Source organism: Ascaphus truei, chromosome 3, assembly GCF_040206685.1.
Source record: "Ascaphus truei isolate aAscTru1 chromosome 3, aAscTru1.hap1, whole genome shotgun sequence".
In the NCBI taxonomy this organism is placed as follows: Eukaryota; Metazoa; Chordata; class Amphibia; order Anura; family Ascaphidae; genus Ascaphus; species Ascaphus truei.
In genome coordinates, this window is record NC_134485.1 from 291,311,868 (window position 1) to 291,335,344 (window position 23,477).

Here is a 23,477-nt window from a genome sequence, read left to right on the forward strand (position 1 = left end):
AGGTAGCAGAGATGTAAATACAGTACATACAGTTTCGGCAATATTTTGTGGAAAGCCTAAACCTAAATGTGCCCAAATACACCTATTTTTAGCTTTAATGGCAATACTATCAACATATTTAAAGGTAAGCTATGGGCAGAAAGTGTTTAATTTAATATGTCAAACGCTACTATTGGAAAAGTAAAATTTTTGGTCAATTGTCGGCGTACTTTAGCGTATTGATTTGTGGTTTTGATACATCGATGACATTTGATGTATTTGGGTGGGCCCAGTACACTCTCGTCTTGATTTTTTTAATTAACAAGAATTACCTTGATATTAATAAAAGCATAAAGAATAGCCTTGAACAGGTAAAACATTTTTATTTGTTTATCTGCCAATTACCTAGCGGAATTTCTTTTTTCCGGATACGTACAATCAGTAATACATTTTGATGTGCCAAGAGGGAACATCCATCAAAATTGATTATCCGTAGTCCTGTAGGCAAATATGTATGTATTGCGTTAGCCATAATTGTCACTCTTATAATACTTTTATTGAGGAGGCAAAATGATTACAACAGGCTACTCTCATAATTGCTTAAAAAGGCTTATCACAAAGTTGTTATTTCTAAGATTTCATCTTTCAAAACGATAAAAAAATGAATGATAAAATTGCATTTAGAAGCTGTTGCCCATATACCTAGTAAATATATTTATACTCTGACCTAAAGCACCTTCTTACTCATTTACCCAGTGTTACTTACAATAAATCAAACTGTTTTACATTTTAGTACATAGCCACTTTACTGTTGTATCCCAATCACAGTCTCCATGTGTAATGAATTCCACATTTAACTGCCCTTACTGTAAAGAACCCTTTCCATTGTTGCTGGTGAAATCTCTTTTCCTCCAACCTTAAGGGATGACCCTGTGTTATTTGTACTGCCATTGGGATGAATAGTTCTTTTGAAAGCTCCTTGTATTGTTCAAGAATATATTTGTATATATGTAACTCTCTATTTTTGTCTCTCAGACTTATAACTATAGCTGAGGCTTTGGCCTTAGTACCTCTTAATAACTTACTTGGCCACACGTGGTCTACAGTCAGACAGCAGGATTAACACAGACACAGGATGAACCATACAAATAGTTTAGTGGCCCTTTACTGTCTCTAGTTTGGCTCTTACTGGCGACTTACTGCGGCCTGAGTCCCTTTTAATAACTTACTTGGACACATATTGTCTTCAGTCAGACGGCAGAAGCAACACAGACACAGTATAAGCGAAACAAATAGTTTATTGGCTCCTTACTGGCTCTAGTACCTGTGTTCATCTGATGAGGATCACTACACACAGTATACAGGGTAATTAACAATTCCCAAATAACGCTGTGTGGGTGTAAATCAGTGTCAGTGGTGTAGTAGCCACCCAATCCTAGGTATGTTAGCTTGTGAGCGTGCCGGCACAACATGGGAGCTTGTTGTGTACTTAACCTGTTGCTAGGTAACATAAGTTAAAAAGGAGGTGATATCCTTATTACGATGTCACATCCTTTTTAACTAATGTGACCTATCACATGGTACAGCAACCAATGGGATTGTCTTCAATGCCATTCGCTGTAATACCATGTGATATGAGCTATGTGGTTTTAAGGATGTGACGTACCTCCCAGGAGATGTCTCATCTTTTAAAAAAAAAAAAAAGGCGGGCACATGATACAGCGTCCAAGCGGATTGGAGCTGTACCATTTGACCCTAAAATGTGATGTCACGGGCTCTATATCAGGCCTGTTCCGTCTCATTTTAGCTCAAGAAGATGACGAGACAACTTCTGTTGTGGATTTACCGTGGGGCTCTATTTGATTGAAAGAAAGAAGATAGAAGATTAAAGAAAAGAAGAAAAGAATAACAGATGAAGATAGAAGAAGGAGAAAGAAGATGGATGGAAGAAAGAAGGTTTTTGTACGTGATGCAGATCTTCAAGGAGGCTGTAGTCGGATTGCAGTGGATGATGTCGCGGGTTGAGACCTTCTAGAAATGCCGGGATTCAGAAGGTCAAGACTTCTAAAGGTAAGAAAAATATTGACTGTACAGATGCAGCAGCCATTATTTTAACAAATCACGCGGTGTATACCTCGGAATACCCATGTCATGGTGCGGGATTTCTTCCAACCATACCGCCTTAAGACGCGAGTGCAGGCGAGTGCATAAAATGACATTTTAGTGTTGTGGCTTTTAAACACCTGAAATTGACACAGTAGCACAGTACTGTACACATTAGAATTCATTAATTTCATTGCATTTAATTGCACACAATAAATGAAATTCAAACACGCAACCGCGATAAACATGTGTGCCTGGGGTACAGCAGGGCACACAAAAACGGCACTGTGATTTGTTAAAATAATGGCCATTGCATCTGTATATAATTTTATTTTTTCAGGTTTTGTCATTGTATTTATTTATTTTTATGTTTGTGATTACCCATTGACTGATAATGTATTAATCTGTGCAGGTACAAATAAATACAGTGACAGCCAATGCATTTTTTGGCAAATGCTTGTTTTCAACTGATTGTTATTTTTTTTATTTCTGTTTATTGTTTGGATTAAATTGTTTGGATTTGGATGGCTTGTTTTTAGTACATTTTAGGATTGGTTAGCGTTTTTAATTATGTATTTGTTTTGTTGGCTACTGGTTTTAATTAATTCATTGTTTTGTTGGCTAGTGCTGTTATTTATTGAATTGATTGGTTGGCTAGTGGTTTTATTTATTTAATTGATTTTTTGTATAGTGGTTTTATTTCTTGAATTGGTTGGATAGGTGTTTATTTAATTTAATTCTTATGTTTTGAAGTAACGTAATTTTTATTATTTTGGTGATAGATAAATGTTATTCATGTGTAGTATCAGGCTTTTTAATTATTTTATTGTTGGGGTGTTTAGGTGCTTGTGTATATATTTTTATATTGTGTATTTTTTGCCTTAATTATTTTTATTAGGTTGACCATTGACTGCTATAGTGGCTTATCATGTCCAAATTATATGGGTATGATATAACATTGTGCCAGTCACAGGGTACATGGGTACAGGGGGGGGTAAAGTGGGTCCAGTGTGGGTGGTTAGGCCTCCATGGTGGGTTGAGGGTGATGGGGGTTAACCCCTTAATTACTATAGTGGTTATTAACCACGAAGGTGATTAAGTGGTTAGGGGCCAGTAGATTGTATTTTTTTATGTACTCTTGCTGGCTACGGAGCACATGGACCTGGAGCCTGCAGTATACTGATGAGGACACCCTTCATGATGGCAGGGGTAAGTAGAAAGTTGTATTTACTTTATTTATGCTGGTTGGCTAATGTTTGATTTTATAATGGGTAAATGAGCTATTATACATATCTGGACCATAGTTATTTTACACATTAATGTACTGGTTCCCGCCGCTATGGTAGTGAAGGAGTTAACTCCTCCCGCAACCTTCCAGGCAGGCCTAATTACCCACCCTGGGACTACTACCCCCTTCATCCACACTTTCTGCCCCAATAAACAATCTATGAGGTTTAACCACTTCATTGCCTTAGCGGCTAGCAGCGAAGGTAATGAAGCTATTTTAATATACATTTTAATACTAGTGTAGATGAACATAGGGGGTCTCCGGAGCAGAACCACTTTTTTTGTGGTCCGGGGACCACCTGCTTCCCGAGATAAATGCCATGTTATGGCATGCCGGGTTCTCCTATGCATTTTATTCCCACGTTCAAGTGACGCGAGACATTTAAAAGCATAGGAAATACCGGCACCCCATAACGAGGCCTTTATCTCAGGAAGTAGGGGGTCCCAGGACCTGAAATCAAGGGGGTTCTGCTCCAGAGACCCCCTGCTCATCTACACTAGAATTAAAATGTATATTAAAACATTTAGACCGTTGGCGAGATATGCGCAGGTAGGGGCGGCTCTCTCTGTGCAGCACTCTCTGCAGCTGAAAGAAATCGCAGAGTGACCCCTTTTGAGAGAGGCGATCATCATGTCGCCGGCTACTTGACCATTGTGGGAATTTTGCTATCACAGGTAATCAAGGCTTTCTGAATACCGTGATAGTAACGCTCAAAAAACTGTTTGTGTAACTGGCCCAGCGATTTTTTTTTATGATTGCTAATAGAAAAGCAATATTACAAAGATACGCCCATTCCTCTGTTGCTCGACTGCTAAAACTCTGACTCAGGCCCTCATTCTCTCCCGTCTTGATTACTTTAACCTCCTGCTTTCCGGCCTTCCTGGCTCTCACCTGTCTCCCCTACAATCTATCCTAAACGCTGCTGCCAGAATCACTCTACTCTTTCCTAAATCTGTCTCCCCAGCTGAAATCACTCTCCTGGCTTCCGATCAAATCCCGCATCTCATACTCCATTCTTCTCCTCACTTTTAAAGCTTTACACTCTTCTGCCCCTCCTAACATCTCAGCCCTAATTTCTCGCTATGCACCATCCCGACTCTTGCATTCTGCTCAAGGATTTGTTCTCTCTACCCCCTTTGTATCTAAAGCCCTCTCCCGCCACTGACAGCCCCACACCTCTGGAATGACCTTCCCCTCAATAGCCAACAAGTACCCTCTCTATCCACCTTTAAGACCCACCTTAAGACACACTTGCTTATAGAAGCATATGAGTACCACCGTGGCTAATACTATACACATGAAACATTAAGCTTGGCCCCCTGCAGACACATTTACCAGAATGCCCTCCCACTGTCTCTGTACGTTCTTCCTACCTACCAATTAGATTGCATGCTCCTCCTAAATGTTACTTTTATGTCTGAAGCAATTATTCCCATGACCTGGTTTTTGTATTACTTGTTATTTATATGATTGTCACGTATTACTACTGTGAAGCGCTATGTCCATTAATGGCGCAATATAAATAAAGACATACAATACAATACAACAGGCCCCCAAGACACAATTGTAGGTGAAAAAGGTCAGAACATTTTATTCACAATGTTTTACATAAATTAAGAGGACCTTGCCAGCACCACATATATGTGGGCACACCACCATGCTCTGGTGCTCACAATTGGGTTTTATCATTGTCTCCCACCAAGAGAAGACACCACCACACATGTTACATAGCACGGGCAGTAGCAGCAGCTCTCCCAATTAATCCATCAAGTGGAAGTGGAAGTGGAAGTGGAAGGAAGCCTCCTTTCTCCCCGGCCAAACCAATCTCCAGTGCATTCCCCTGGCAAAGTCCATCTGCTGCTGAGAAGGATTGCCAAACACCCAGCTTTTTTTGCTTTCATTATTTTAAACGTTAAATAGTGCCATTAATTCAGGATTACATACCAACACAAGGAAGTACCATGCTTGCACTAGATTTTCTGTTTAATTTACAGTACCACTTTTTTCTGCACTTTACTAATTCCTACCCATTGTTTAATCCATTAATTTAAGGGCGGTTGGCAGGGTCTTACCATCTGTTCAGTCCATGAACACTAAAATATTTAGCTTCCTCCCTTCTCATTTCCCCCCTTTTGCATCACCCCTCTCACACAACCTTTCTCCTTTTCACCCCATACTTTCCACATCCCCAGCCACATCTACCATTTATTTCCCCTTAAACATAATCATTGTTGACCTGGCTGCAGGTCTTTCGGACACACAGTCATGCCACCCTTCCACTAATGACTCCAAGGCTTCCTTTTTAGTTGATGCATGCTTTTATAACCATTCTGGAGTTAATAATTCAAGACTTTCATTATCGGTTATGCCAGGTGTATATTACAAATCAATATGTATTTATCTGCTATAGTGAAGATGCAAATTACTGAAGTGAAACAAAAAATGTTAGCTTTCCTGCCCTTTAATGTTTTTTGTTTCCATTTTCGATAATTTTTTAGCTGCCCCTCTACCGAAACATTTGCTGATAATTAAGGTTAAAATTGCCATATTTTTTTTGCATTGGAGGTGGGGAAAGGTCTGAAGTTCATTTGCAAAGCCGAAGCTTATTGAACAAACATGTATCTTACATGACTAAGCTTTCCAGGTGCTAAATACTCAGACAGAAACCTAGATACATAACTGGCATGACGTTTTCTATAATTACACTAATCATTGGCAGCTTCAGTATGTGTGTTAGATTAACTGTTTGGTGTTTATGTATTAGTGCCAATAAAAGTGTGTTTGGTGTATGCGCTACAATACGTTGAGCAGTGAGGCCACGAACTCAAGAGTAGTATAGTAGATTTTCAGATCTTGAGATTAGTGGTTAAGGGGCTATTTATATCTATGTATCTCTACATCTCCTGGGACCAAAACAGCTGCAAAAATATCACTAGATTTAGAAAATAAAAATATGGGATTTCTGTCTTTGACACCCTAGTGCAGTTTTTCATGCAACTGAGGGAAATTAATAATTAACCCCAAATAGATTAGAAGTAGTGAAAGTTTTATGTTTAATAATCAGTCTTCTTCCATAAGACACCTTCCAGTGCTAGAAGACAAAATGCAACACATTTACGTCAAGGTATCTTCTAGCACTGAAACATACAAAAGAACCGTGCTGAACTAGTCTGATCTTTGGAATAATGTATACTTAACAAAGGGTGCTCTGTCTGTGTGAACCAAGGTAAATGATCCCATGTCCGGCGATCCCCTGGTGGGGGGGGGGAGTACCTTCGAATGCAAAAAAGAAAAAACAGACAAGCACAGCTTGTATAAGAAAATGTATTAAAACACAAATAAAAATATTAAAGCTCATTCACATATGAGTTAACACCTGCGAGTGTGGGGTAGCGTGGGCATGATAGCCAGTAGATCACGGCGATAGAAGCTGGCAGTCCAAACTAATCTCCATGCGGCGGTTCCTCCAGTACCTGCGTCCTGCACTCAGTTTTGGAAGCAAGAGGATGCCGTCTCGCGAGATTTCACCTCCAATGTGATTTTGGCGCCAAGCTTCAAAACAGGGGTACTGCTGTTCTCCTACAACACTTCGTCTTCTCGGCTCTGATGGCTACCGCCATGACACGCTTAGTTTGGCTCTGCTCCGCTACAAAACAATGGCCTCTCAGCAACCCTGTTGAGTTGTTCAGAGGCCATTGTGTTGTAGCGGAGCAAAGCCAAACTAAGCGTGTCACCCCCTGTGAGTGGAAGGGCTGTAGGAGAACAGCAGGACCACTGTTTTGAAGCTTAACGCCAAAATCACATTGGAGGCGAAATCTCCAAGACGGCATCTCCTTTCTTCCGGGACTGAATGCAGGACACAGGTACCGGAGGAACATCTACACGGAGATTAATTTGGACAGCCAGCTTGCATCGCCGTGATCTGCCGGCTATCGTGCCCACGCTACCCCACACTCGCCTGTGTTAACTCATATGTGAATGAGCTTTAATATTTTTGTTTTTATACATTTTCTTATACAAGCTGTGCTTGTCTGTTTTTTTTCTTTTTTATCTTCTACCACTGACATGTTTCTTGTGACAGAAGACTGCTTACAATATAGTGAGTGTGTGTTTGTGTCATAATGTTGTGCTGCTGTAATATCACACATCCATGCCCGTATTACACCTCTTGGCTGGTACTAATTAACATTTTTACAAACATTTGCGGCTGGGATTCATTAAGCCGCGATGCGGGGTATAGCACCCACATCCAGCATTAACTGCCATTGATTTAAGTGGCAGTTCAATTAGGATCGGAGTGCGATACCCCACATCACAGCTTAATGAATCCCAGCCTACATGCTCAATACAACTCTTATCAAATGGCATTGTTTGGAAATAATTATTTACATTAACCTGAAAAAGTTTGAATTGCTCCTAACAGTTTTTAATTGTTTTGTTGCTTTTAAGAGTATTGTATTATTTCACAAAAATATGTTTTACTGTGGATCTATTGTACAGACATTGGGCTTATCTTAGAAAGCTACTGCACAAAAAGCCCAGTTGAAACCTTTTGCGTGCCAGAGCTGAATTGGCGCTATCACACTCTATAGAATAAGGCACCAACTATTTGCACCTATAATTGATAAGAAAAAGTGCCAAAGCCATGAAAACATGGTGCAACTTCTCTTGGCCTTTAATCTACACTGATTTCTGCTGGTTCATTCTGTTTCAGAATTTATTCTTTTGTAGATCTCTAAGCGTTCTTATGGAAATTAAGCTTTTTAGAAGATTTGTACTCTCATTTTCAAACACTGATACATTCATTCAAGTATGTCATTATTCAGAGGCAGCTGGCTTTTATCTAGTGATATTTACTTCAAAAAGCTAAGTTAAATGGTATCATAGATTAATTCTCATGGCACCGGAAGCTCCTTTTTAGAAGTAGAAAGAGATTTAGTAATTGCTTAGAATACAGCAATAAAATCACCGAACATGTGTACCGTAAGATACACCATGTAAAAAAAACCTTAATAAAATGAAGTTATAAAAATCAAACATGACAACATGACATCCTTGTCACAAATATACATTATAGTTTTCCTGTAATTTACAACTATACATAACATGGTTTCCTAAGTAGTATTTTTTCATTCAGGAAGCAATGAAACTTCAAAAAGGGCATTATCCTCTGCAATTTCTTACATAAATCAAACTGGAAATAAGACACATTTTACAATTCAATTTAAGATCCCACTGAGACAATAATGTTGCAAGCTGTGCATTTTGCAAAGTAATATAGTAATGTCTAGTTTGCATTTTTGAAAAACCAAATTAATCACACTTTATTGAATATGTTGAAGCAAACCTAAAATCATCTATTATTAAAAATCTTGTACAACAAATACAAACTATATTTTATACATACAGGACAAACACATTCGTTCATTAGGATAAAATGCTTGGAGGTTGAATTTTATAACTATAAAAGAAATGACACATTCTATTACCAGTGTTGTGATTTTCATAAACATTTTGATAAAACATCACATGTACTGTACTGCAAGTCATTTGAAAAAGAACTGCTTTGATTTCAAATATAATCTTTTATAGAAAACATTTTTAGTTCTGTTGTAAAATGAGATTTATTTAAAATGGTTTATTATCTGTTTAAAAATAATGAGGTACGGGTAAGTTAAAGCAGAAAAACATGTAAAATCTTATATGGTTATGTTTTTTTTGTTTGATTTCTTTTAAATAAATTAGTTCTGCAGTATTAGATAATAGTGACTGTTTTTTTTATTTTTTGTTTTTCCTCAACTCTTAATGTCATGTTTAATTAGTTTTAACGTATCCTTTAATTTCTATAGCTGATTTGAACCACCTCACAATCAGTGCAATATATTTGCAACACTTTCCTATTGGGGTTAATGTGTTGCAAATGTTCACAGCAGTTTGAGCTGTATACTGTAACAATAGATAAGGGTACCTTAGTAATACAAGGATACATTGGAGTTGCTGAGTTAGGCTAAGGCCCCGCTCCCAGAGTCAGCGCACCTGCGCTGCTGACAGGCGGTGCGCTGAGATACACAGACCGCGATCTGCGGTCTGTAGGGAGCGGGAGCCGGAGCGGGAGGTGGGCGGGAGGTGGGAGGTTTGATCGGGAGGTGGGCGGTTTGACAGGGAGGGGGGGGTGGCTTGAGCGGAGGGACCCGCTACTCTCCCCCCCCCCTCCCTCCACGGACTCGGGCTGGAGCTGGAAGGTAAGTTTAAACACACACACGCAGGCACTCATTCATACACGCGCACACACACACACAGGCAGGCACTCACGCACTCATACACACACACACGCGCGCACACACAGGCAGGCACTCACGCACTCATACACACACACACACACACAGACAGAGGCAGGCACTCGGGCACACACACACACAGACAGGCACTCACGCACTCAGACACATACACACACAGACAGGCACGCACTCAGACACACACACAGAGAAAGGCACTCACCTACTTTCACTCCACACTCCTCCCCGCTCCCCGAAGCCTCTCCTCCTCCCGCAGCCTCCCCTCCCCATTGGCTCACAGCCACACACGTCACGCGTCAACGCTAGGAAACACCATTCTCTGGTGTCTCCAGCGGCTGACGCGCTACAGCGTGTAGTGCTCTGTGCAGCCAGGGGGGACCGGGACCGGCTCGCGAGGATTCCCCTGCTGGTGGGGAACTCGCGACCCGCCGCCCGCGCCAACGAGCGCAGCGGGACCGAGGCCTTACGCTGACTGAAGCGGCCATTAGGTTAGGCACACAATCAGGATTTTGACAGATTTAAAACAGCAGCACCAGTTTAGGTGCCAGTTTAGGCAACAGATTGCCAGTTTAGGTAAGAATGTAGAATTATACATTGTCACAAGCTTTACATATAGTAAAAAAAGGAAAAAAGTTGGAAAGTAGTATTGCTGCTTTTATTAAAGAAAGATATACTTCTGTGTGTAGAGATCAAATACAGGCATACCCCGGTTTAAGGACACTCACTTTAAGTACACTCGCGAGTAAGTACATATCGTTCAATAGGCAAACGGCAGCTCACGCATGCGCCTGTCATCACGTCCTGAACAGCAATACCGGCTCCCTACCTGTACCGAAGCTGTGCGCAAGCGGGGAGACTATAGAACCTGTTACACATGGGTTATTTACATCAGTTATGCATGTATATGACGATTGCAGTACAGTACATGCATCGATAAGTGGGAAAAAGGTAGTGCTTCACTTTAAGTACATTTTCGCTTTACATACATGCTCCGGTCCCATTGCGTACGTTAATGCGGGGTATGCCTGTAGTTTTCCCTTTTTTTATTTTTTAAATCACCAATCTGTGATTTTCACCTTTCAAACTTCCAAAAAAATAATGCAGTTCACAAAGTTTGGATTTCAAACTGTCAAAGTAATTTATTGTAGAGACCTAAATTACAATATTTTTCTATTGTTCTTTTAAAATTGAACTACAAGCCTCATAAAGTGTATTACTAGAGCAGTGTTTCCCAACTCCAGTCCTCAGGGAACCCCAACAGGTCAGGTCTTAAGGATATCCCTGCTCCAGCACAGGTTGATCAATCAGTGGCCGGTCATTTTGACTGAGCCACCTGTGCTGGAGCAGGGATGTCCTTAAGACTTGACCTGTTGGGGTTCCCTGGGGACTGGAGTTGGGAAACACTGTACAAGAGTATTGTCTATATACGTGACTATGTGAAACATTATTTTAATTTAAAAGTTATAATTTATTTTATGTAAAAAATGCTTTGAAAGATTTTGGTGCAAGTTTTTATTAGTGGTTATATTTCCTCTGTATTGTTACAAAAAAAAAGGAATATTGACTGACTGCTGTAATTATTAACTTAATCAGTAACTTATACAGAATGTAATAGTATCTAGAGAAAATAATAAAGAACATTTTCTTTTGTGCTCTGTGGTACTGTATAGAAATGAGTGCAGCCATTCTTCAACTGTGTATTTGTAAGTGAAGTGACTCCACAGTGTATTATGAACTACTGTACCACGGATCATATTGTGGTTATATGGATACTGTTATGTGAATACAATAAATATTTAGAATTACAGTGGCAATAACCGTTTAGCAAAATTGAACATCCTTTTTACTTAAGTAACCATGCTTTTAATATTAATAAATAGTTTTACCCTATATTCTACACATACTGAATTATTATTTACATTTCAAGTAAAAGGTATGTGTGCAGAAAACTAGAAGGTATACTATGCAAGTATACTATGGAACTATTTAGTATAAGCGATATAAACATGATACAATTTAGCACGCAGAATACATTATGTTAAATAACATCTGTGATTGCCTCACAGGCTTTTCAAAAAAAATCTGAACTATATAAGAAGTACAGTAGTAGTGTTGAACATTTGCATCATGTTTACGATTACTTAGTTAATTATTGTACAGTATATATAGAAATATCTCTTGACATTCTGTCACTTAAAAGTGCTCTCAAACCTAACCTCTTCATAATGGAATAAAAAAAGGAATACTAATTTTCAAAGACAAACAATTTTATATGAATAAACAATGCTAAATAGCGCAATTGAGGTACTTCGAGTCAGCTTCAGTGCAAAGCAAACACCTGTTATGTTTTCTGTGTGTTTTTGTTTATTAGTTTATTTTAACACCCAAAGGCTCACTGTAATTTCACTGTAATTTCCTAGATCTATCATATAATTAGAAAATAAGATTTTCCTGACAAAATAAATATATATATATATATATATATATATTGTCAGGAAGATCTTATTTTCCAATTATATTATTATCTAGGAAATTACAATGAGCCTTTGAAAGATATATGAAAGATATATATATATATATATATATATATATATATATATATATATATATATATATATATATATATATATATATATATCATATATCTTTCAAATTCTGCATATATAAGTGCTTGCAGTTCTGTCTACTACAGTATATTGGATACTGTCTGAAAGACTTACTTCTACTCTTTTTAATTATTCTGATTACAAAGAAAGCAATGCTTGAATATCTGTGGCTGAATCTCCCACAGAGGAAAAGCATTTATGATGACTTATAGGTTCCAAAACAATGATCTGAGATATCCCATCAGTAATTTCATTTTTAAATTCCAAAATTGCAGTATGATTTGTATATTTACTTCTACAGAGGATTACGAATGGAAAGTATTGAGTCTCCATCTTTGGTATGATTAGGATATGTAAATTAAACTAATATGTTTCAATGTATCTGAGCAAGCAAATTTCCTGCTAGGTTCAGGCTATCACCTATTTTGCAAATGCAGGCACTTCAGACATCCTAAATACAAATAATTTATATTAATTCCCACAGGGAGCAGTGATGGTTCTTGGGATAAAGAAAAACTTCAGTCACTCCCTACCCAAGGATCACAAACCTCTGTTAACCATCCCAACTTACCTGGACAGCATAACCTTCCAGTTACTCATCCTCTCAATTCCTTTCAACAGAATCACCTTCTGCCAAATGGTAAGCGATGCTATCATTCACTACTCATATTGTTGGTTGTCATAAAACTGTCTTTTGTATTTAATCAAAGAGGCAGTGCTAAAATGAGGCATTTAAAGTTACATATTAGACGATGTTGAAAAAAGACACATGTCCATTGAGTTAAATCTGCAGATGTAACAAGACTTACCCACTGCACTTGAGAAAGGCTGCTATAGCAGTTGAAACGTCGATTTACCTGTTGGCCCAATTTTTTTTTTTTTTAAATCCACAGTGCCCTGATTCGTCTTTCTTACCTGGATAGTATGCAAGCTCACACATACAGGGAGTTACATATAGTTATCATATCCCCCTCTTATATGCCTCTTTTCTAATGTAAATCAATTTAAATTAGTTAGCCTCTCCTCATAAATCAGTTTTTACATCCCCTTTATTCATGTGGTGGCTCTTCTCTGCACATGTTATAGTTCCATAATGTCTTTTTTTATGGAGTGGTGCCCAAAACTGTACTCCATATTCAAGGTGTTGTCTTATTAATGATTTATGCTTTCTTTCCTTACATCCATACCCTGTTTAATGCAAGATAAGATCTTATTTGCTTTTGCATCTACTGCCTGACTCTGGGCACTATTGCTAAACCTGCTGTCTACAAGCATTACCAAATCCTTCTTCATCAATGATTGACCTAATTTAGCCTCATTTATTTGTAAGTCGCCTGTTTATTCTTGCTTCCCAAATGAATAACCTTACATGTATCTGTGTAAAACCTCATCTGACATTTACCTGCCCAAGTTTCCAGTCTATCCAAGTACTTCTGGAGAGAACTTACATGCTGCTCTGATTTTACTACAGTACCTTACATAATTTACTGTCATCAGCAAAGATGGAGATTTTGTTCTCTATGCAACCTCAAGGTCATTAATAAATAAGTTAAAAAGCAGGGGTGCCAGTACCGAACCTTAAGGTACTCCACTTACATTACGATAGGTTTTATTTATGAAAACTCTCTGTTGCCTATCATTCAACCAATTTTCAATCCAGATGCAAATATTTTTGCCCAGACCAATTTCCTTTATTTTGTATACCAACCTCTTATGTGACACCATATAAAAAGCCTTTGCAAAATCTAAGTAGACCACATCAACTGCATTACCCGGGTCTAAATTCCTACTTACCTCCTCAAAAAATGAGTAATGTTTGTTTTGAAATGAAATATCCTTCATAAATCCTGGTGACTGTTACTAATCATTTTGTTATCCATTAGATATTTTTGAAAATTATCACATACTAAATCTTCAAATAGCTTCCCCACTATTGATGTCAGGCTTACAGATCTGTAATTCCCCGGTTGTGATCTTGCTCCCTTTTTAAATATACAGTAGGCACCACGCCTGCTTTCTGCCAATTTTGTGCTACTGAGCATGTGGAAATGGAGCCCTTAAATATTAAATATAATTGTTTAGTTATTATTAAACTTATCTCCTTATGTACCCTTGGGGCAAGATGCCCTTGGTGCTTGAGGTTAGGTGCGCTATTTACCTTACTTTTATCAAGCAACCTACAGTATGCACTTCATCCTCAGTTAATCAATTGTTTGTTTATATATATATATATATATATAAAATTGACATAAAAGATGACCATGGATTATAGTCTAAAGTAGCAGATAATTCAGGCATATAGGATATTACAATCCTCTCCTTCCAGCTGCTCGGCAGTCTGCCCTGGCTCCACGTGGGACGCTGGATCTCTGTGTGTCGGTATGCAACTGTCCACCACTGCCTGTGGGTTCCTCCCGACCAGCTCTTAGTCCCGCGAGATCGTGAATGTGACGTCACGTTTAGGTCAGCAGCTGTATAATTACATTGGATCTGTCACAACCAGCTGCATGAAAAGACCTCGAAGGAGAGGATTGTAATATCCTATATGCCTGAATTATCTGCTACTTTAGATGTAATCCATGATCATCTATTATGTCCCCAGTCTAATCAATTTTATATTTTAGTAGTATACAATTTATTTGCACCTGTGTTTTCTTTCTTTCTACTCCATATAGCACTATTGTGTATAGTGCATACATTGTGGCAGCATCTGTATGGTACATTTTCTGATTCTATTGTGATAGATAGCGCACTTAGTAATTATATATATATATATATATATATATATATATATATATATATATAATATATAAAATATATATATATATATATATATATATATATAAAAAAATGTGGTGTTGCAGTATACAGGACACAGTAGAAATATAAAATATATACAAATAAGATAACTGAACGTCCATTAAAATGTTATTCATCAAAGTTTCCCCATTGTAAAATAGCTAGTAGAAAAACAGCAAATTATTTAGAAAAATGAAAGGCAAACACTATCTTATAAATACATTTTATATTTGTCACCGATATTGTACAAATTTTGCAACGGAAAGATTGAAAGAAATAGCCCCATCTGAACTCTGACCTATTTCTTATTGCTATGTTCTTCTCTGGATTTCCAAAGTGTATTGCTATCTACAATCAGGTTTATTTATTTATTTGGTTTGTTTAAAAGAACCGTTAGAAGGTACTTCACCAAGAAACCACATCCCTGAAAAGCGGTATGTGGTATGCTGTTATGTAAATAAGTCAGAGCACAAACAGATGAAGAGATAAGTAATATGTCACATGCTTAATTGAATGGTTAATATTAGTTGACGGCTATATCCTTTGTTTTATTTATCTCTGTAGGTCTGGAACTCCCATTTATGATGATGCCTCATCCTTTAATCCCAGTTAGTCTACCTCCAGCATCTGTTACTATGGCAATGAGCCAGATGAACCACCTCAATACCATCGCGACCATGGCTGCAGCAGCACAAATACAGAGACCCCCATCCAGAGTTGAAACTTCTGTAATTAAGGTACATTTTGATTTATAGAGATTATTTTTTTATTGTAACAGCAGTAATAGTTTTCATGAACTAACAGTTGAGTTGTGGATCGCTATGAATATGATAACCTCAACCTTAGAAGGAAAAGTGGGGTTTTCTGTTTTCATTCCCATGTGAATCTTGTATTTATCTTTGTGGATGCCACCTGCACAGATGTAACTGACTGGAAATAGTTGTTTGCCCTAGTACCAGTTTTGCCTTCATATAGGCCCCCAAGGTCTGAAAGCTTAACGCAAAAAGAAACATTACAAATATCAAAGCAATATACTATACAAACTGCTTCCACTAAAAGGATACATGTGGGATAATGCTGCAGTATATGTAACTGAGTAAAGTATCTTGCAGAACTCCCAAAGGAGCAGTATTTAATTATGAGTTATAAGGCAATACTTACAAAATGTACAGTGGTAGTCATTTTTAGATGTTTACAAATATAATTTCACATGAATATTTCTTTAAACTTGAGATCTAATGGAAGATTTCACAATGATGTGTAAACTGCTGAAAGGGAGTCGTAAATGCACTACAGTGCACATAAAGCTTGGAATTACAATTGCTTTACATGAGAATATTTGATTCTTTATAATTTATAAAAAAGATTATATTAAGAGAACAGCAAATATTATTCAGATTAAAGCTATAATAATTAAGTTTACATTTTGCAAAAAAAAAACTCCAATACTTTAAGTCCATTAGTCTACATTTTTATTTTGAGAGCCATAGGTTGTTCTATTGTATGTATTATGTAGCTGTCTTGTCCTCATACTGAGATATTTTTTGAATTTGCCCTTTCAGAAATGAGATGAACATTAGATGTCCTTTTGTAATAGAATGTTTAGATATATGAGTTGGGTGAATACCAGAGGCGCAGTAACAAGCTAGGATAGCAGAGTCTGACAATCATGAATCACTCTGTGTGTGACAGGCGTGACCTGTACATGCCATATACATGAGGTGGCTTCTTTTTGCACTTACCAATGGTTTTACAATACAACACTTGATAAAAGGTACCATTTTTAAGAGCAAATAGGGATGATTATTTTACTGAAAGATATACAGTATAGTATAATTATTCAGAATGTATTTTATATGACCTATTTTCCTGTTCCCTAATATATTGTTTTGAGGAAGCAGTTTTAAAAATTGCCTGCACACACTTACCAATAGCAGATTTTGTTTATTTCATTAGAAAATATTTAGGGCAAACGACACAATTGTGCAAAGTAATGTGTAATAATAGCGTTAGCTTATTTTTGGGTAGCAGCTACAGTGATAACAATTAATTTAATGTATGTATTTGTGTAAAATTTCTGCCTTCTTTATTTTAGTCATCTATAATTGTTTTTGCTTATTTGCCATGTAGGAACGTGTTCCAGACAGCCCTTCCCCCGCACCCTCTCTTGAAGATGGTCGAAGGCCAGGCAGTCACCCTTCATCTCATAGAAGCAGTAGTGTTTCTAGCTCCCCAGCAAGGACTGAAAGTTCTTCAGACAGGATTCGTATGTTATATATTTACTTTACTCTATTTTCATGTAAATGCTATGGAGCAGCTATTTTCTATTAATAAAGGCAATAGACCAATACACTTGTTGTATCTTAGGTTTATAATACATTGGTACCACGTATAAAGACCCCTTAAAGGAGGCACAGCTCATGTTATTGTTTTTTTGGTTGGATTTACACCAATTGTACTGTAAAAATTCAGAATTCACGAGTCTTACATTTACAGCAAATTTTCAAGTCAGACTCGATCAAGATTTGTTACTCACGCCACATAAGAAAAAGTGCCTGGTGCAGATGTGAAATAGGGTGCAGATGTGACATAGTATACACTTCCCTGGTGCACCTCATTCCACATCTACTAACTTTTCCCACACTCTCACTGCACACACTCTCACTGCACACACTCTCACTGCACACTCTCTCACTGCACATACTCCCAGCACTCACTGCACACTGCTCACAGCACACACTCACACTGCACACACTCACTGCACACACTCTCACTGCACACACTCCCAGCACTCACTGCACACTGCTCACAGCACACACTCACACTGCACACTGCACACACTCTCACTGCACACACTACCAGCACACACTCCCAGCACTCACTGCTCACAGCACACAGCCCACTCTCACAGCACACAGCACTCACAGCACACAGCACTCACAGCACACTCACAGCACACTCACAGCACTCACAGCACACTCACAGCACACTCTCACAGCACACTCTCACAGCACACTGACAGCAGTCACAGCACACTCTCACAGCAATCACAGCACACACTCACAGCACTCACAGCACACTACACTGCACAGCACACCACACTCACACCTCCCACTCCCCCTCCATACCTTTGGAGATCGGAGTGGAGCTGGCATCAGGAGGAGGGGGTGTGTCGGGAGGAGGGGGTTGGGTGTCGGGAGGAGGGGGGGTGTTGGGAGGCCGTTAGGTGTGGGGGCCTCGGAGGGGGAGGAAGTGGATGCCGGTGAAGGGGAATGGATGCCGGTGGTGGGAGGTAAGGAGCAGGTTGCGGCTGGACTCGGAGGGCCGCTGCTGGGGGACGTGTAGGGCTTCCGGCCACCTCTTCCTTCCTTCCCTCCTTACTCCCTCCCTCCCGATCAGGTGCGCGGATCAGCTGTATATGCATACTTTCAGCTTTAATTCAAGGGGTTGAACAAACATATTGTATGAAACGTTTAGGCATTGCAACCATTTTCATACACAGTCCCCTTATTTCAGGGGCTCAAATGTAATTGGACTAATTAACACAATCATAAATAAAATGTTGATTTTTAATACTTTGTCGAGAATCCTTTGCAGGCAATGACTTCTTAAAGTCTGGAACGCATGGACATCATCAAACGCTGGGTTTCCTCTTTTGTGATGCTTTGCCAGGCCTTTACTGCAGCTATCTTCAGTTGTTGTTTGTTCGTGGGTCTTTCTGCCTTAAGTTTTGTCTTCAGCAAGTGAAATGCATGCTCAATCGGGTTGAGATCAGGTGATTGACTCGGCCATTGCAGAATATTCCACTTCTTTGCCTTAAAAAACTCCTGGTTTGCTTTCGCAGTATGTTTTGGGTCATTGTCATCTGTAAAGTGAAGCGCTGTCCAATCAACTTCGCTGAATTTGGCTGAATCTGAGCAGACAGTATATCCCTATACACTTCAGAATTCATCCAGCTGCTTTTGTCTTCTGTCACATCATCAATTAACACTAGTCACCCAGTGCCATTGTAAGCCATGCATGCCCATGCCATCACACTGCTTCCACCATGTTTTACAGATGATGTGGTATGCTTCGGATCATGAGCTGTTCCAAACCGTCTCCATATTTTTTTCCCCCATCATTCTGGTACAGGTTGATCTTAGTTTCATCTGTCCAAAGAATGCTGTTCCAGAACTGGGCTGGCTTTTTTAGATATTGTTTGGCAAAGTCTAATCTGGCCTTTCTATTCTTGAGGCTTATGAATGGTTTGCACCTTGTGGTGAACTCTCTGTATTTGCTCTTGTGAAGTCTTCTCTTTATGGTAGACTTGGATAATGATATGCCTACCTCCTGGAGAGTGTTCTTCACTTTGCTGGATGTTGTAAAGGGGTTTTTCTTTACCATGGAAAGGATCCTACGATCATCCACCACTGTTGTCTTCCGTGGACGCCCAGGCCTTTTTGTGTTGCAGAGCTCACCAGTGCGTTCTTTTTTTCTCAGAATGTACCAAACTGTTGATTTGGCCACTCCTAATGTTCCTGCTATCTCTCTGATGGAATTTTTTTTTTTTGCAGCCTAAGGGTGCCCTGTTTCACTTGCATTGAGAGCTCCCTTGACCGCATCTTGTGGGTTCACAGTAACAGCTTCCAAATGCGAATGCAACACCTGGAATCTACAGAAGTTTTACCTGGTTAATTGATGATGAAATAACGAAGGAATAGCCCACACCTGTCCATGAAACAGCTTTTGAGTAAATTGTCCAATTACTTTTGATCCCTTGAAAAAGTGGGGGCTACATATTAAAGAGATGTAATTCCTAAACCCTTCCTCCAATTTGGATGTGAATACCCACAAATTAAAGCTTAGACTGCACTTTAAGCCCATGTTCATTATTTAACTGTAACTTGAATTTATTTTGGTAAACAGCCAAAATAACAAAACACTTATCAGTGTCCAAATATTTCCGGACCTAACTATATTATATAGATATATATATATATAATAATAATTTTGTCCACTGAATTGCTCCATTTTATAGATAAGCATTTAGGCACCATCACCTTCTAATCTGTGGATTGGATGGGAAATAGGGAAAGGGAAATTTAATGAAAATGAAGACTGTGGCAATTTGCATGAATAATGATGTTCATTTATGTACATGGAATTGGGAAATATCTCAATCTTAAATCTGTTGTAAAAGGTTTTAATGCCGGAAGTATCAAAACACTTGATATTCAGATACTATGATACAGTACATCTCTTGTTTACTCATATTGACATTACTGAACATTTGAAGTATAAGTAAGATTTCAAATGAGATTTGCAGTTGCTTCCTATGGTTTATATAGATTTCATATGTTTAACAAGAAAAAAACTAGAGCGTTCTCCTACAGTATGCAGCAAACCTAACTTGTCAAATCCACACTCAAATATATGCTCTTTTTTATTATGGTGTTCTAATACCCTTCAGAATAAATCAAATATGTGTGGTAAACAAATGAGACTTCTCTTCAATTGCCCAGTTCGAGAAAAGTCGAGATTTCGAAATTCTTATTTCAACAAAATTCTTGTAATATGTGAAAGGAAAAGAATACTGTGGGTCGTCCGTATCGCAGTTTAATGAATTACTCCCAATGGATCACAAGATTTTTTTTATTTTATGTGTTTACTTTTTATTTCAGGTATGGGTGCTGAGATTACAGTAGAGCAATTGCATCAGCATTAAACTATTTGCTTAAGGATATATTATAATGATGTATGTACTAAATAATGGTCAAGCCAAAAAATAGTGGTGATATGAACATTATATAAGATACAGTTCAAAAGCAATAAAGGTGCAGTTGCAATCACCCTTTTTGTTCATATAAATACTTAGGTATACGGTGCTAGTCAGAAGAGGGAGCAGGACTCACTGCCCCAAAATCCACATACATTAGAATGGCAAGAAGATCTTCCCCGCACTCTTTTAACTCACTGATTCAGTCTCTGGTAGTCTTTATCCTCATTTATCATAAAGCAGCCAAAAAACAGACAATGAAACAAACAGCTGTTTTGTTGCTTTGTTTGTTTTGTGTGTCTGTTTTATAATAAATGTGGGTAAAGATTACCAGAGACTGAACAGTGATTTAAACATTATTTAAGATAGTATAATTTTAAGACAGTCCCTTATTTTAAACAGTGTTATAAGGGAAGTTGAAGAGAGGATCCTTGGCAGTTAGGCGGGGGGAGGTGTCAAGGAAGAAGCTGTGCTCCACGTGATAACTGTTATTAAAATTTTTGTCTTTCAAAGTAGTTTTATTTTATTTATCTAATTTTAAATATGGCACAGATATATTTATATAAGCACTATTTGATTCCTTTTTTTTTCTTATGGGTGTTTCCCGTTTGATTTATTAAGCAAGCTGTAAATTACTCTAAGCAGAGGTAAGCTGAGAACAATTGGTGTTTCCAATGACATCTACACTGTGCTCCTTCTATTTTTTAACATTATTTTGGCTTTGTACCATTATTATTTAAGGCATGTTCTGAAATAGTTTTCTTTGTGTGTCATGATTTACTGATTGGCTGTGCATCAATGCTGTGAATCAATTAGAGCATACAGGTGCAAAAAGTATAATGAATATGTGTGCTCTTAGCAGGTAGTGTACTTCCTGGACCGCTGAATCCGCATTAATTACGCTGGTGATCTCCATTTTCACTGCATTTTGTTCTGCTTCAATGTGTCAGCGCTGGGAGCATCGAAACATTGAAGCAGAATAAAATGCTGTAAGAATGGAGTTACCCAGCATTATTTATTCTTGAGAAGCAAATTTGCATTTCTACACATGTTTTATGAAAAAGTTTCAAAACTATTTTTGTCTCTTGTAGCTGTCCATCAAAATGGTCTCTCAATGAACCAGATGCTGATGGGTCTTTCACCCAACATTATACCAGGACCTAAAGAAGGTGATCTTGCCGGTCATGAGGTTGGACATGAGACAAAGAGAACACACATGGAAAAAGGTTGGTGAATTTTGAAAAGAGGGGAATTATGACAAAATATTAATTATATCTGAGCAATTTTTCTTAGATTTTTCTTCATATTTGGAAAAATGCATCAATTTACATAAAACATCTTCATATTTAAAAAAAAACCCAACATAAACAGTATTATTAATACACTAATATAAACAGTCTTATTGCAAATCCTTAGTCTAAGTATCCCACACTTCTGTCTTTTATGACCCATATCTGTTCCCTGCCTTCTCTGCTGGTCCATTGACCACTGCCCCCACTACGATGGTCTTTATCAGTCTTGCTCTCTGTTTTTTCACTTGAGTTTAAAAAATGGTGTTGATCAATGCTCTACAACCTGTTATTCTGGTAGCCCCAAAAACAAAGGGCTACCAGAATATTGAAGTAAACTGTTGACATAGCTATTTAACATCAAAATTAAGCTATCTTAATTGGTATCATAAACTACTCCAGAATTTTAGGAAAGAGACAGTTTCCAGTCTCTCCAAGTCCTTCTGAAGAGGATGTAATTTCTCTTCAGAAGGACTTGGAGAGACTGGAAACGTGGGCAGGTAAATGGCAGATGAGGTTTAATACAGATAAATGTAAGGTTATGCATTTGGGATGCAAGAATAAAAAGGCGACTTACAAATTAAATGGAGATATATTGGGGGAATCCTTGATGGAGAAGGATTTAGGAGTGCTTGTAGACAGCAGTCTTAGCAATAGTGCCCAAAGTCATGCAGTAGCTGCAAAGGCAAACAAGATCTTCTTGCATCAAACGAGCAATGGATGGAAGGGAAGTAAACATAATTATGCCCCTTTACAAAGAATTAGTAAGACCACACCTTGAATATGGAGTACAATTTTGGGCACCAATCCTAAGAAATGACATTATGGAACTAGAGAGAGTGCAGAGAAGAGCCACCAAATTAATAAAGGGAATGGACAATCTAACTTATGAGGAGAGGCTAGCTAAATTAGATTTATTTACATTAGAAAAGAGGCTTCCAAGAGGGGATCTAGTAACTATATACAAATATATTCGGGACAATACAAGGAGCTTTCAAAAGAACTATTCATCCCACGGGCAGCACAAAGGACTCGGGCCATCCCTTAAGGTTGGAGGAAAGGAAATTTCACCAGCAACAAAGGAAAGGGTTCTTTACAGTAAGGGCAGTTAAAATGTGGAATTCATTACCCATGGAGACTGTGCTGGCAGATACAATAGATTTGTTCAAAAAAAGGTTGGACATCTTTTTAGATGGGAAAGGTATACAGGGATATACCAAATAAGTATATATGGGAAGGATGTTGATCCAGGGATTCATCCGATTACCAATTCTTGGAGTCAGTAAGGAATTAATTTTTCCCCTTAATGGGGTTTTTTGTTTGCCTTCCTCTGGATCAATAAGTAAGTATAGATATAGG

General features: G+C 38.2%; 1 protein-coding gene across 4 annotated transcripts in view; it reads left to right on the forward strand.

Moving 5' to 3' along the window:
• The window catches only part of DACH1 (dachshund family transcription factor 1), a 466,035-nt gene that overhangs the window by 289,797 nt on the left and 152,761 nt on the right, over window positions 1-23,477 (forward strand). For all 4 annotated transcript variants that reach the window (XM_075591024.1, XM_075591025.1, XM_075591026.1 and 1 more), the window contains 4 exons: window positions 12,757-12,912; window positions 15,636-15,808; window positions 17,202-17,337; window positions 21,921-22,055. In XM_075591024.1, coding sequence (XP_075447139.1) covers window positions 12,757-12,912; window positions 15,636-15,808; window positions 17,202-17,337; window positions 21,921-22,055 — 600 coding nt within the window. The remainder of the gene's footprint in view (window positions 1-12,756; window positions 12,913-15,635; window positions 15,809-17,201; window positions 17,338-21,920; window positions 22,056-23,477) is intronic.